General features: G+C 39.1%; 1 protein-coding gene across 2 annotated transcripts in view; it reads right to left on the bottom strand.

The window, feature by feature from the left end:
- nrxn3b (neurexin 3b) overlaps positions 1 to 16,958 on the bottom strand; it is a 270,387-nt gene that overhangs the window by 187,149 nt on the left and 66,280 nt on the right. For both annotated transcript variants that reach the window (XM_040125526.1, XM_040125524.1), the window contains 3 exons: positions 15,289 to 15,450; positions 4,099 to 4,537; positions 599 to 982 (listed from right to left, as the gene is read on the bottom strand). In XM_040125526.1, coding sequence (XP_039981460.1) covers positions 599 to 982; positions 4,099 to 4,537; positions 15,289 to 15,450 — 985 coding nt within the window. The remainder of the gene's footprint in view (positions 1 to 598; positions 983 to 4,098; positions 4,538 to 15,288; positions 15,451 to 16,958) is intronic.

Below are 16,958 nucleotides of genomic sequence, written 5' to 3'. Positions count from 1 at the left end.
GCTAGGAGTGTCCCTATCTCCGCCATCTCATAAAAACTTAATGCGTCCAAGCTCTTAAAACCCAGACAAGGAGAGGCCATTTCACCACACAGAGGAGTTCAGTTTCACTCCAGAACCTTCCCCAGCAAGAGAAAAAAAAAACTTTGCTTTTCCAAAGCCACTTGGCAGAAAAGTGAAATCCTATTAAATCTTTCAGTAAAGCTCCCATAAATATTGTGAGGGAAGTATCCCAAGTCACATTTCTGTCTGTCTGCTGAAACAGAGCACTGTCCACTTGATTATGAAAGCTGAGGTTGGCAAACAGTGGCTACATCACTGCCACTTTATAATCATACAAAAGATATTTCAGCCTTGTATGACTACTTTGTATCTGAGTCTTGTGATCTACACAAACATATAATTGAAAAGTCACACAGCACTATTCCATAAGCACAATGACAAACAGATTTCTTAGCACGTTAAAAGAGTATAGCTGCTGTAGCTTCTTCAAAAAGTCCCTCTGTAGTAAATCAGTAAGCCCAATAAGACTTAAACTTATCTCTATAAGAGAGAAAACATACTCAGCACATAGAGGAAACTGATTGTAAAGAAATCTCACCTCTCGCACAGGTACTATCCCAGAAGCCAGTCCCCGTACAGTCACAGATGAAGCGGTTCCATCCTTCCTTACATGCCCCGTTGTTCTTGCAGGGGTTGCTGTCGCACTGTTTCCCCAACAATTTATTACAGGAAGGCTTGATGCCAGTCACATTCTGGGACTGAGCTATCTGCCGGATGTCCTTGCTTCGTCCATCGATGAACAGATCCCGGACGCAGCCCACGTAGCCATAGTTAAGCATAGCAGTCCAGAGCTCAGTGGGAAGCACCAATCCCACCCGGTTGTCAGGCAGACCACCCAGATAAAGGTCCCCCTCTAGGTCCAAGATCTCATTTTCTCCACTGGCTGTGAAAGGGGTCCGGCGGCTGTTTACTGAGATGATACCTGGGGGAAGAAAAATCCATCACTAAATGCTAGTAAGATTCTACACTACAAGAATGCAGTATAGATGCAGAAGTCAACATGCTGTATAATCTACTCCTATAATATATTGTATGTTAATAAAAATAAAAAAATAACTTGAGTGAGATAATGTTAGTGGTTTCTTGTTGGATTTTTAGAAATTAATTGTTATGCTCTACGAGTTAAGTGATTTGCCATATTTTGCTCACTGCCTGAAAAACAGCACCTGCTTTTGCTAAATTCCTGAGATAATGAAAATTCCATGACAAAAAAGTGAAATTTACTGCCCCCAATTTGCAGTATTTGGCACTTTCATATAACTGATATTTTAAAACTGACTAAAATTATATTTTCAAACTCAATGTGAGACTTGTGGCCCCATTTTCATTCATTAATGTGAAGACGGGGTGAAAATGACAAGTAGACTTTTAGTAGTGCTGCAACCAAAAGCTCTAACAAAGTGGAGGTGCATGTGGAACTGAGGTGTACCAGCAGCAAAGTTGGGAAAGAGGCCAACAAAACTACTACCAGGCGCTGTGTCTATGCTAAGATGAAGCCTGAGTAGGTGGAGGTGCAAACATATATTTGGCAACCAAAATTGCACCAATCACTGACTTTGTTGCACTCTCTACAGGGCAACTGTATTTAAGTAACAAAATTACAGAAGGGGGGACAGAGGAAAAATAAGCTTGCATCCAACAAAATAACCATTCCATTGGCACTGTCACTGTGTATGCACTACACCAGCACGAAGAGTCCAATATTTCTACAGGCTATGTTCCCTGAGTCAAATCAAAACAGACATTATTTGTGATCTCAGCTAGAGTCTATCAACACTTTTGTACAGTACATTTTATTTTACATATTTACATTGTTTAATTCGTCACTTTTTTTCTCCACTGAGAGCCAGAATGAGCAAAAAAAAAAGAAAAAGATACAAATTATTTTTTTAAAAGATAAAACTTCAACTTTAAACAAAGGCGAGACCCAAACACCAAAATTAAAACTACAAGGTTGGAATCTGCTGTGAATCCCAAAAGGATTGAGAGGTCTGTTAGTAAACTAGTATTTTAAGTGTGCTGATGCTGTTAAAGATTTGGTTAACATCTGTGAAGACGCAATTCCTTTTCATTACATCACACTTTTAATTAAAAATGCATATACACCTCTAATGTGGTTTAATAATTACAGATTGGGCCTTTAAATGTAAATAGTTTATTGAAGAAAGAAAAAAAGGAGGGTTTAACTTCAGCTTATCTCTCCTTGTAATATATTACATCTATCAGCACCTCTTTATCAGCCCATACTGAGGTCTGGTACGAATATATCACTTTTTCGATAAAGCCCAAATTTAGCTTGTCTGAAAACAGGGTAATATGAGTTCTTACATTTTACTTGTGTTACATTCACCTTGCAGCCAGACAGAGAGATATTGGCTAGAGCTGTTTGTGGATAAGAAATTTAATTCGCTTGCAACTCCTATTAACATTTCACTCGAGCCAAAAGTGTGATTATGCCTGTTCTCAACCATCCCTCAGTCTGGTATCCATATATCTCTCTCATTCCTCTTTTTCCCTGTGAAAATCCTACTTTCTACTCCGCTATCGCACTGGGGGCTGTGCCGGTGATTAATCAAAGCAGTGAGCTCTGACACATGGCTAAATTGGCTGCTCTAACCTGATATATAACACAGGCTGTAGTGCCATGTAACACATCCGAGTCCTCTGGAGGATCCCACCAAATGCAGAGATTGTGTTGGGTTCGGAGCTCAAGGCAACATAAGTTTCTAACCCTTTTTTCTCTAATATAATCTTCTTCTAATACTTTCTGTGTATTTGCCATGTTTTGAGGTCAGGGGGCATAAGGATGGAAGGAAGTGAGGGGAAACAGACTCATTAGCTATCTAGAGAGAGGCATGACTTTATCCTAGAAATAAATAATTCCTAAAAATGAATATATTGAAGAGATTTACATTTTTCTGTGAAGCTGAAATAAGCAGTAACATTATTACAACATTGATTCTTTCTGCTGGTATTGTTTCATTGTGGCAGTTAGTGTGAGTCTACAGTATAGAAATTTTTGTAGTATAATTTACATAAACACAAACAATTTCAGTACATTTAAACCAGATTCACTATAATTATCAATATTGTAGAATGGCAACCTTTAGTTAATGCGAAGTGCAAGTGCATGCAAATAATAGGTAATGATCGGGAAAATCATTTTCATGTTTTCTATTTCTATTTCTTCTTACAGAAATTCTTTTAAAAACAATTGTCTTCAGTCAAGTTTTTGATAACAATTAGCTGATTAATTAGTCAGTTATTAGAAAATTAATAAATGATCATTTTAAATAAATATTTATCTTTCAAGCCAGTACGTAACTTTTAACTAACAAGACTGAGGCTGTCGTCAAATAGTCCTTTTTGCTTAGAAAGGTTCCTATCTGAGTGAAATGACCCGGAAGTATCTAAGTGGCAGCCATGATAAGAGCTGGTCAAATTCTCTAAATGCTAAGGAAAAGACACTCAATTTCCTATCTTATCTCCTTTAGCATAGGATACACTGGACTTTCCTTTATGAAAGGAAGGGTGATAATGCCGTCCCGTAATTCTAGGATATATTGTACAGTAGTGTACCTTTATTTCTCATGGCTTGATTACTCTGTTCTCTATCAGTTTTTTATTTGCCTTGTCAGCTCTCTGCCTATAAATTCATATACTGCATGGCCAAAGGCCAACATATTTTTAACTGAGCCAGGAGTTCAGTTTTCTGATTGAAGCCATTCCTGATTATGTGTTTGTGCTTGTGTGTGAAAGAGAGTGAGAAATGAAAAACAGTGACATAACAAGACTCTAGTGCCTTTTTCAACACACCGAGCTGATCATGGTACTTTAACTTTTAACAAACTGTGACAGTGATGTTAAATAGAAATCAAGTTTCTAATATTGGTAAACTGTGTAGCTACAACTGTGTAATTGCAAAACATCTGCGAAGTTTCAGTTACAAATACTTCAGAATAAGAAAACTGAAATCTGAAATGTCTTATTGGCTTTGAATCTGTTTTTCTCTTCCTTCCCTTTCTCCTCCATCCTTACCTGAGCGACCATCTCTCTGGATGTCCACATGGTGCCAGGCACCATCATTGACCTTGGCCTGCGTGGCCTTGACCTTGATAGTCCCGGAGCCCATATCCAGCAGCAGGTACAGCCCTCCATCTAGAAGCTCCACCGCAAAGAAGTCCACCTTGTTGTTCTTCTGGCCCTTAGCATCCCGTCGGTTCTGGGGCTTACCGTGGGTGAAGAGTATCAACCCATTGGGTTCAGAAGTGCGGAAGTCAAACGAAATGGAGCCCACACGTTTGGTGTTCCATTTCGGCAAGGCCAGGTAGGAGTCAGGAGTCTCGAAGTTGATAGGGTCGAGGGTGGGGACATTTTCGCACTTGAAGACAATGTCACCCTGGAGCTTCATCTTTGGGTCCACGATGCGAGCAAGGCGGGACAGCTCCAAGCGGATATCATTGTTCTTGTACACCACCTGGGGAAGAAATACAGGGATTGGAGGCTTCTTATACTGTATATGTAACAAATACATGACATGCATGCAAGTGTAAAGATGATCATTATACCTCAATATGAATTGTGTCTTAGAGAGCTGTCGTTTTTTAAGGTTGTTCACAATGTGCCACTGTAGGGGATAATTTGCCAGTCCAATAATGGTTGAAAAATATGTATTTCTTTTTGAATGAATTGTACTCCATTGCAAAACTGTAATATTATAGCATGGTACTCTGGTAATATTACAAATTGCCGGTTCCAGGACAGCAGGATCAATAAAACTAATATCTTAAGGTGCGTGTGGCCAAATTTGTTTTTCAGTCATTTTGTATTTCAGCTTCAATTTATCCACAATGAAAAGGAGATGTATACAAATCCATGACTATATTTTCATTTGACTGAACACCTACTGACTGGGTGGAATGTGAGAAGCAATGGCTAAATTATTAGCGATTCATCCCCTGTAATGTTCAAAAAAGCAGGCTTCATGAATTGAGGGTGAACCCCCCACAGGAGTATCTGTGACCCTGTAAGAATAAACCCAATATCATACCTATTTACCCACAATAAATTCAGCTCAACCCCCTAATCCATAAAAGTAGAAAGCAGTCCCACATTACAGTCAAATACAACAGAATATCACAGAAAAGGAGAGGAGAATATTGTCAATTGGAATCCAGTGAGGTGGAAAATTAATGTTTTTTCTTTGTTTTTTTCTTTCTGGAGAGGACGACAGGCCTTTTCTGGTATGTAGGGCAGTATGTGTGCAGGAAACAGCAACACTGTTAGAGGGAGCGCAGCTGTCAGCAAACAGATTTTACTGCTCAGGGATTACTGATAATCCTGGAAGATTTGACATTAAATCAACACAGGTGACCCAAGCGCCGAGGAGGACTGATGAGAGGGGAGGAAGAGAAAAAGAAACCAGGCAGAGAGACAGACAAGCTACTGGGAATAAGGGCAGCAGAGGGGAAGGAAACTGCAGGAGAAAAAAATATGTCAAGGGGAATATAGAGAAAAAAACTCAAAGAGATGTCGAAGATGAAATGTACCACTGGCTTTCAAAATAAACTTGTGTGTATGTTCGTGTGTATGTGTACATCTATGTACAGTTCAAACACAGCGATGTAACTGTCGATGCGGTTAACGACCACACTTAATCTCCTGAACATGATGCACAACAAAATACTTACCGCACACTTTGTCAAGTACTTAATCTCCTTGTAATGCACAGTACAATTATAAAGAAGTTCATTTCAATTTAAATATAATAAAACTAGGCTACCTGCAACACAGAAAAAGACTGCGTGAACAGAAAGCTACATTAGATTTGCATAGGACTAGAGTTATTTTGATCAGCGATAAATCTATCGATTATTTTCTCCATTAATCACCCCCTCTGACAGATGAAGATAGTCTGTGTGAATGTGAAAATTCTCAAAGTCTCAAAGCACTTGTTTATTTAATAATTACGACACAGCCTTTGGTTAAAAAAATAACATTCATGTACCACATTTGTCTGACCCAGTAATTAATTAGTAATTAAATCCTAGGGAATAAGTTTATGATTAAAATAATTAAACTCTATGATTTCTTGCATTCTAATTAGAAGAAAGATGTTCAGCCATCTGTTAAAACTGGACTAAATTTAAAGTTACAATGTCAGGGTTTATTAGATTATAACCTTTTTAAGTAGTAATTGATGACTGTAGTTTTGACATGTTTAGAGGGTCTACAGAATCATTTGGAAAAAAGGCTCAGGAAGTGAAATCTTTTACACACATAAGAACGTTATGCGCAGGTTTAGAAGTACATTGCCACCACAGTAATAGTGGCATGTTTACCTCGACCTACAACTCAGATTTTTCTATAGAAAACATCAGAAAACAGTGAAAAATGTCTATCATAATTTCCCCGAGCCTCTTCTAGCTTTAACCACCATTAATGATCTCTCTGAAACACTGACATTTTTTTGTTTTCTTCTGAAGCCAAATACCTTGCATTTCACTTTCAGCAAGCTTTTAGACTACTTTTGGGCAAGAGAGCAAACTGAATATTACATGAAAAGAGAAAAAGAGAAGAAAAAGATGCTTTAATGCTGCTCATTTGCAATGGAGAACTTTTTTGATAATAATATGATGGTCACTATGAAGTTCTTAGATGTAAATCACTCATACTCGCCAAAGTTCCAAGGCACTCAGTCTCAGTCTTTGAGACACATTAAATAGACTTTTCTAGACATGGACAGAATAATTAGGCTCTGTGACTCCATTACAACATGTCTCCATCAGCGCTACAACAGGCTTTTCTAATACCCTGAAAACTATCATTTATCTGCCTGACTCATGAAAACCTTGCTCTCTATCTTAGTTTTCTTTACGGCGGAAAGTCTTTACACACTCTCTGAGGCACTGTAATGTTATTCTGCGACATACTAATCTTAAAATCAACTATCCACGATCTGTTTTAGGATTATGATTTTGTCTCTTCTGCTTCAGGCTGATCAATAAGGTAATCAAAATGATGTTATAGAAGAGGAACTGACTACTGTGGCTATGTGTGCCTCATCTTGTCCTTTGTTATGACTTGCTTTGCTAGGCTATCCTTCGGTCTATCAACAGGCTTATGGGGCCCATTCATAATGTACGCACAAGGGACTGTAACAACTCCATATAGCCAAGATCCTCCCTCTCTGCTCCAGGATAGTGTATTGATTAGGTCTTGCTAAGGCTACATGGAACAGGGAAGGGCAGGTGGGTGGAAGCGTAGAGTGTGCCTGCACAGACAGACACAGCCACACACAATCTCCTCCCTAATCTACTTCAGATCAGTGCTCATGTCCTCTTGGCCCTGGCCACAAGTGCTGTCAGCTGCTGATTTAGCCCCAGAGTTAATGAAGAAGCATGGTAATTCCATTGAAGTAGAGTGAAGATACACACACCCACACAAACAAGGTGCTCATGAAGCTCTGCAGAGGAGATCTCTATTTGCTCAAACACACACATACACAGAAAAAAACAGCATGCAAATACATTCAATAGTATGTTCAAATACACAAATGCAACTGCACAAACAGAAACACATAAAATAACTAACAGCAAAACACTGTAAAGTAAATATTAACTTCATGACTGACAGAACTGACGAATCACTAGCTAGAATATGCAATAATCATTACTGGAGGCCAGTATGAACCTAATTACCATATTATAATAAGTGGGATATAACAGTGCACCAATATTAGAATTAATTCAACAATAACTATATGTTCTCCCACTTAGTTTAGTTTTAGTGCTTAGGTTTTAGGATATCCATTGCAGTCCACAGCGAGGTCTGTGATCATGGAGTTAACTTGATATTGTGCCTGGAAATATTAAGAAAATTTTAGTTTGTGCCACTGTAAATGTAATTTTACAGTACTGTAAGCACAATAAAGAGCAACACACAGAATACCCTCTTAAAAACACACAATGAGGGGGTCCATGCACTTGCTCTTACCCTCCCTGCCAACCTTTACCTCTACAGCTACACTCCCATCTTCATCTCCACCCCAACATACATGTAGCATCTAGTCTCTAGTTCTAAGTTTCCACCTCTGTCACTTCCTGGTCTCTGCTTTCATTTTTTCCCCAATAAATCTGTCTCATAATATGTCAGATTGAAAGAGAACAATCAACTGTGGCACCACATGCACTGCAGCTATAAGATTAATCGTTGCACTCTTAGATTCAGTAATCCTCAGCAGGTGCTTTAGTTCAGTCAGTACTAATCAAGACAAGAGATATGTTTATTCTGAAACCAATCAGTTAATTTCCCTCCTTTTCTGAGGTCCTAAACCACTCCACCGCCTCTCTTTCATGTCTTTCATCTTGGACCGTGACTGACTCAGCACTCGAGACCACATCCTATGTTTATAAATTCAGCCAAATTCAACTCTACTGAACCATTACTCAAATACGAAATCCAAAACATTAGAGCCAGTGCCAAGGTTTGCATCAAAACTTGGAATTAATTTTAATGTCATGTTGGTCCTAGCTGAAATACTGTGGGCCCTTAGCAAACCTCAGAATGCTTCTAAATTGACTGACAGAAATGATAGCAAGGTCTTCTGTTGCCGCAAGACATTCTATTGAATTTACTCTGAGTTACTTTTTACAAAAGAAATTAATAGACACTATACAGTAGAAAAGGTAATATCCTTGTACTTAGCATTTAATTTCAAAGAGATGACTGTAATATGTTGGATAGTGAAATGACTCCGATATAAATCAGCACAAAAAAAATATAAAAGATAATGCACATGTGATTACAATTAGTAATGCAATATTTTACGTAGATCCACTGCAGATGGTCATTGGCCCAATGGAAACTCAAAGACTTTTGAATACAAGTCTTGTATGAAAACAAAATGTTTTCTCAAAACTACAATTTGTCTATTTTACACTTTTTTTACAGATTAAAGCTACAATATGCAAGTTCTGGAAATCAAGCTAGCACTAACATGAGACTTGGAGGCAAACCACTCCGCTCCTCCCACCCGAACCTCTTCTTCTCCCTGCTACATTACGCTCTGCCTAGCCTTTCACCCACATCCTCGTTGTGTTCACTGTCTCAGCTAATGGAGGAATCTGGAGCTTGCCAGCCTGTGAGTCAGCCATAGTGATGTCTTCCAGCAGCTAATACTAGCTTGAAGCCCAGGTGCGAGTAGTAGTAGTAGCGTGTTCATGTATTGATTGACAGCCATGAGCTCCCACCCATGATTTTGGCGTTCTCTGATTGGTTAGAAGGGTGGGGCTTGCTCAAAAACTTTGAAAAGAAGGGAATATCTCTGCACTGCTGCCAGGCTGATCAATGAGACTGGGTCATAGAAGTATTTGACACCACCTATCCATATTATGACGTTTTTAGGAGCATATCTCAACTTAAAAAAATATTAGAAAAAAGTCACATACTGTAGCTGTACACAACCAAAATATCATAAGTGACCTTTAGAGGTACTTTAGAGGTGTTTACAAAAACGTCAAACTATTCCTTTAAAGTCAACAAACTTAAAATTCAAGCCAACATTGTTACAAGAATGTCCTGACATTCTAGCAAATACAGGAAATTGTATGATTAGGTTTTCAGTAATGGTTTCAAAAGAGGCCTCAAATAAGTGAAGATGAGTTATGGTCACTGTTTTTAACTGCGCTATTTCAAAAGACCATGACTTACAAAAGAGTTCTAATTTTGTCAACAATAAAAGCATCATTCCTGTCATATGCTATCAGTTATCATAGGTGTAATTGTGCTCCCTGGGACAGTGACTCTATAATTTAAAAATATCTTCCAGCAAATTTATTTTGTAATATTACATAATGCAAGGTTTCCACTTACCCAGAATTTGGGATACAAATTTGTGCATAAGTTGTCACCAAGAGCAAAATCCTGTAAACAAACCAGTGTCACAGCTTAGCCTATATGGGGGTGAGGGTGAGGGTGAAAGGTGAAGGCATTCCATAAAGGCTGAGGTTTAACATAATCCATCACTGTAAAGCCTTCTAAGGACACATTAAAAATGCAAAATAATTAAAAGGACAGGGTGACATTTGCATTTGTATTGGAGAGGAAAAGAAACACTGCTGAACATAAAACACAAAACTGATGACGACAATGTTCCTTTAAATGCCAAATACTGGTCTCTTGCCCTCTCTCCACTTCTTCTCATTTACTCATCATTCTCTTGATCTCCGTCCATATCAGTGTTTTTCTGTTTCTGTCCCTCACCCGCTGACATTCATCTTAGCTGCACCTGTCTTCTCCGTTCTGTCACCCCTCCCCCCTCCCCATTTTTTAAACATTCACATCATCTATCCTCCCACACTTGCTTCTCTTCTTGTTATTCATCATCATCTTCCCATTCGTCCACCTCCTGCATGCAGCTCCTCTTCTCTCAGAAAAGTTGACACCGCATGCCCCAGCCGCCCCCATAGTCTGGTACAACTAGCCACTACACAGCTCCTGTACCGTCACAGATGCCCTGTGATGCCAGAAGGAGGGGCTGCATGGCACGAGAGCTAATGGGGGGGTGCGACTGCATGGCCCTGCAAACATCAGGCTGACCGTTTTAGTGACACACTGCAGTCCACATGGCAAAACACGAGCATGGGCGGGATATGTGTGTGTGTTAGTTGTTTATGGATGACATCCCATGTAGCCTAAGGGGGGAGATGAGTGCAGTGAAGACTGAACAAGAGAGGGGTTGTGATGGCAGCATGCAGCATCTCTTTTGTTGTCAGACAGAAAGAAAAGGGAGGTATTTTCTCCCTGTAGCAACACATGCCTCCATCACCTTATTCATCAGCTCTAAGTGATGCACTTCTGCATTTTATCTTATAGTGAACAGAGACCAACATGCAACAACATTCATAGCATTTGAAGTGCTCTAGCCAGACATTACACACACATAATCAAACAGAAATACTGATGTACTCTGATCCAAGCAGTGGGCCAAACTCAACTAAATCAGTCGCTCATTACCTGGGGGTAATGAGCGACAGTCCAAAGAAATAAGTGGAAGGGGCAGGAAGAAATAAATTTAGTAGAGGAGAGCAGAAGAGAGACAGAGAGACAACGAGATGATGCATAGAGAGTAAATGTAGGTGAGGACGTGCATGCAAATACACACATACAATTGATGGACATACACAACTTGGGCTACATGGAATGATCAAAGAGATATTGTGAATGGCCAGTCAATTCCACGATCCTGGGCAGCAGATGGCATCATGCCTGACTCTGTCTTAAGGGCCAACTCATGCTGAGTCAAACTCGTTCGGATAATACTGGAAACACATGGAAGATACAACTGCCTCTGCATCATGGCCCATGATGAAATATGCAATCTTCATATTAATCCCGTTGCCTCTTTAAAGCTGCACTAATCAATATTTGAAGAATGAACTAAATTTTTGTGTGGTTCATTATCACGCCAGAAACCTGACTCCAAATGAATGCTAATGTTGTTCCATGTCTGCCGGGTGTGAAAAGGAAACTGTTTTCCAATATTTCAACTTTAAAATGCCATAATATGTTAAACGTGCAACTTTCAGCTTGCTATAGAGTTCTTCCCCCAACAACGGATTAATCCAGCTTTAAGCAGCTTTATTTTTTTTACAAGTATAAAATTTGTATTATTGTTATTATAAACTTGTTTGCTTACATATGTACTGATCAATTTAAGATGTGTGAAGAAATGTGTAGATACCATAGTAAAAAACAACTCAGTGACTTTTAGTGCTTTAGCTACAGTGTGATGCTTTAGAAACATTTCACAATGGTATAATATCTAAAATATGTAAATATGAACATGATGCTAATTGAAGTAAATCTTTATATGTTTTTAAGAAAAATATGAATAACTGGGTCTGGTCAAGTATTACATGCTTTCAGTAAGTACTGATGCATCTGTTGATGCATCTTGCCAGCACCAGCATTTTTACAGGTTAGATTGCATAACTAATTAAAGTGATTTGCTGATTACTTTAATATAAAAATATACTAATGGCTACCCTGGCTGAGAGGATAAAAGTTTAATATTAGACTTATTCTTCTTAAAACCACAAAGGGTGTGTCATATTTTCCTACACAGGGGGTTGAGTGTGGAGGCTCAGGCAAGGATTTGTTTAGCCATTGTGTGGGCATTTACTGCATCACCATGTGCATCAACTACAATACTTGTCCAAACAACACTTTCTTCACCCTACTACTTGGTATCAACTAAACCAGCTTTGGGAAAAAGCTTCAACAATAGAAATGTCTCCAGTGTAGAAATGTCTCTGTGTGTAAGAGAGAGAAAAAGACAAAGTATCATGGCAGTTTGAGGATGGATGAGGGGAGGCATTAGCCAATGTGGTAATGACTGGAGGAACAGGAGCCTGAGTCACTCAGTCGAAACATAAAACAATGTACACAAGGTGACTTTCTCTAAACCATCACCCAAATGTGCTTGTGTGTGTGTGTGTGTGTGTGTGTGTGTGTGTGTGTGTGTGTGTGTGTGTGTGTGTGTGTGTGTGTGTGTGTGTGTGTGTGTGTGTGTGCGCGTATGTGTATGTGTGCATGTGTGTGTGTATGCGCACGTCCTCAAAATAGGATGAAGTAAGAACATATTGTGGTTTGATGGAAGCTAACTTGGCTAAATGAAAGAAATGTTGGAAATTGCTAGACTGAGTTTGGCAGCATATCACTACGCTTTATTGGCTCTTGTAAAATTTGAGAGGGTGGCAATGGAAGTAAAACACAGTCAGGATGAGGGTGTATAGTATGGCAAGCCTCAGACGAAGGGGCATATTAATTTCCCTATAGTAAATTTAAAACTATTATGTAGGCTTTTGAAATGCCACAAAAATATGATATGATTTTTGGTTGTGGAATAAGGTAAAAAAATATTATTGCGGTACTAAAATATGCTTTAGACAAATCATTGGACAATAGTTTTGTGGTTGTTATATTTGCACAGATTAAGATGTGTCCTAAACCGTTCTATAAAAATTTCTACAGATTTTCCATTTGCTCCTTTTTTTAAACTAGACGATCAACACACCTTAGATTATAAATACTGTTTGAAGGAGTAAGAGGCTACAAATAACTTCGCTGATTGAATCGTTCAGTTTGTCCGTACAAATATCTGTAGTCACTGACTGTATAGTTTGTCCAATTTTTTTCTAAGCGAAGCCCTCGAATCCATATATGAATGCCCTTAGTCCACAAATCAGTAGGTGAGCAGATCTGACCTCAGTTAAGTAGTAAGATCAGTCAGTTGCTGGTTCAAACTGTTATGTTTAATTCAGTACAAAACTAGTCCTATACAAGCACCGTTTACAGTGTAAGTAGCTAAGCAGCCACTTTCACCTTTTCTTCTGTGGCTTTCACACCTTTAATAACATTTTAATGAAGAGGTAGCGTAATGTGTATCCCAAGGTCGTTTTGTCAACTGCTGTTTTGAAGGTCAAGAATTAAGTATAATGCTCAAATGTACTTCTTATGGTTAGAGATTCATCCCTGTGACTTTGTGTCACAGAGGTTACACCAATGTTTGATATGCCAAATTAAAATATGACCTAAGATGTTCTCTTTCAATGTTTGAAGAAAACAAAGACATATTTGCTTTTAGAGCTTGTGGAAGAGGTTACAGTATACTTGTCATTGATTTTAGTTGAAATGGCATCAAAATTTTGTGGCTTGTTGATGAGAGGGAGGTGGTGAAAACAGAGTTAAAGTAATGTCTTTGCTTAAGTGTCTGTACAAGCATTGACGAATGAAATATAAGGCGTCTCTTTGGTTGAGATCTGAACTTCCACCGGTTTCTTTACAGAATAAAAACATGAAGGATCAATTAATCGTCACAGTGTCAAATGCTCTCATATTATCTGTCTGTTCTTGAGTACTAAGAAAAGCTGGAACAAGGAGCTGCATGGACAGTAGTGGCAGGGTATACTTGTGTTTTGGCCTATGTTTTAGATGCAGGCCTAAATTACTGTAAATCCTTACATCTTCCAGCTATAACACTTGCAACTACATATCATTACGACTGTTAACTATAATTCATATTTTCAGCTTTCAAAGCTGCAGCAGCCACTGCCAGGGATGTTTGCCTGTGTCTGCTGGACAGGGTTGCCAGGGCTGTTTATCCTGGGCCAGTATGAGATAAATTTCTGTTAGAGCAGAGGAGCTGCTCTAACAAAGATAACTGTATCTGCCACAACAGCAAACTATGGCAGCAATTGTGTGGCAGCACTGAAATCATCTGAGGCACATTAGTCCTGTAATTTCACAATAACAGGCCTTCCCTTTAACACAGTCTAGGACCATGGCTTTTAATGTTACCAAAAAACACAATGTGAAAACTAACTTCTAAGTTCAGGTACAGTAGCCACAAGGTACAGAAGACCACAGGTACGATCAGATAAAATAATTGATAATGAAGTAGTATAGTTTCAAATTAAAGCTGTGTTCCATACTGTAGTCCCTGCACAACGACACAAACTTGTACCCAATGAAAGGAAAAACATAATGCTATTCCTGAGACTACAGCTAAACTGAAGAAATCGATGGAGACTTTTTTTTTTTTACAGTTCAGTAGAGTCACCGGTCCTCCCTTTTTTTATCATTACTTGCTGCAGAATAAGTAATGGTGAGCAACATGTAAATAAAAGAGCACTTTATATATTTTTTGGCTCTACTCACAAGCTCAAAGGCATTATAAATGCATTATAAATGTCCCGAAACAACACATTTTCATATTTCATCAAAGGCAAATATTTCTTTCAGATTGCTGCCCATTGGGAGGTAATTTTAGCGGCACTCTCAAGCTGATGCTTTCCAAATTACATGTGACAGAAGCAATTCTGGGATATTTTCTCAAACAGAAACTGTAGTAAGTGTTATGAATTAGATTAATCAAGGGAATAAAGTCTGATACTTCCTCTGCCAACTCAGCAGCTTTAATTGATAATGCAATTTTATTTTCTTCCCCTTTCCCTTCCTTCTTAGGAAAGTATGCCGATTATTATTTTTGTCCTTATCTAACAACAGCTGCTTTGGCTGAGTAAATACTAAGAAAGCATTTGCACGTATGACAACAACATTCCTACAACACTGAAATTCAATGCAAATACAGATAAATTATTGGAACGAACAACCCACACAGTCATGAGCCTGTTCTCTGTCTGTATTCATTTGAGTCCCTCCTACCTCTCTGAGGCAGCCCATGAAATTGTTGCTAACTGGAGATCCAGGCAGGTCTGCGGTGCTGGGGCTCCCACCCACGTAGAAGAAATCATCGGAGCCCAGCATGGTGTAGTCTTCCTGGGTGTAGCCAGTGGTGGTGAGGATCCCATCGACGGAGATAGTCACCTGTTGAAGGTTAACACATAGCCAAAGCCGAGCCATTACACTCTGGTATTTGATCCCATGCTGTGTAGAAAACACACCTCCTTCCTTGGTCTGCATTCAAAATGAGCTATTTGAACTTTTCTTTAGGTTCCACACTGTAGATTGGTTTCTCATTTAACCTTTTTTACAGAATCGTTTGGTACCTTGAAGCGACTGTTTTGGACCAGACAGCGTTTTGATTTTGTTAATGGAATTTTTGCCATAGGATTCACAGGACAGGTAAAGAAAATATGGCAGAGGCATATTTTCTTTATCTTTGATGGGGTAAGAGAATGGATCCTAGGTTTGGTTCTGAAACTTCAGGTTGGGGAAGGGTTAGTACAATGTTCAAACCAAGGACAAATTGATTGCACTTGTCTTAGGTTTCGGGATTTATCTGGTAACTGCAGACACACACATATACAGTACACACGTATGTGAACGCACACAAGCAAACAGACGCGCACACACACGCCTATATTCGTACACACATTCGTTCTCACATCATCTGTCTCACATTCTCCCCTCTCTTGCACACATCTACGTCTAAATATCCACACACATGCTAAACAAAGGGAGGCTTTTGACACCACATCAATGTGCAAACCAAGGTCATCACTGTTAGAAGGCAAATTAAACACACTTAACTGGACATGTAAGGGAGTAAGTGAATCAATGGTGCCATACAAAGCTGGAGCGGGACACACAGGGTGCAGAGGCTCATGCACAATTAAGACCAGAGCCCATATTCAAATACACTCTCAGAATAGCTGATGCTGATCAGGTTTAGTTCAGGTGTCATGGTTATATTTTCAATATCACTGGACCGATAATCCTAGATCAGTATGCTTATTCTTAGAAATGTTATGCATATGTGCCCAGGTGTAAGGGTGATCAAGGTTAGCCAAATAATACAAACACCACTTTCACCAGCATGCTACAAAAACACATACAGGGAGGGCAGCGTGAGTGATACAGTGACAGATGGAATCTGTGAGAGAGAGAGTGAATTAGAGTGTTAGTGGTTATTCTGGGTGACAGGGTTGAGGTTATATGAGTCTGGGAGGTGAAAGGTCAATGGGGTGTGGGCATGCCATGCGCCATAGTGAGTTGGAAACAACTGTCAGAGCTCCCGCAATGAAAGTTAAGGGTTGCCATTTTTGGTAGTTTCTTGTTTAGGGCTCGGTGTCGAGGTCACCATCTTTGGGATTGTGGTAAGCTTCTGTCAGTTCTGGACGACAGTCCTCACAAAAAATGGGGACTTTTTGTGTGAAAAAATAAAAAAAAAAGTAAGTTGCCCTGACAAAGGCAAAGAAGTCAATTTTTTTTAACTTGTTGGAAATCTGCAATAATGTGGAAGAAACAAAGAGAAAAAAGTAAAACCTAAAGTGAAAAAAACAGGATGGGGGATTGTGGGATAAAGAAGGAGGTTGTTGGCAGGTCAGGGAGGAAATTGAGAGGAAGCGAAGAAAGAATTGCCTGGTAATACA

Source organism: Xiphias gladius, chromosome 4 (assembly GCF_016859285.1).
Source record: "Xiphias gladius isolate SHS-SW01 ecotype Sanya breed wild chromosome 4, ASM1685928v1, whole genome shotgun sequence".
Classification (NCBI taxonomy): Eukaryota; Metazoa; Chordata; class Actinopteri; order Istiophoriformes; family Xiphiidae; genus Xiphias; species Xiphias gladius.
The sequence above is the reverse complement of the archived record's forward strand: the minus strand, read 5'-3'. Positions and strand labels throughout refer to the sequence as shown.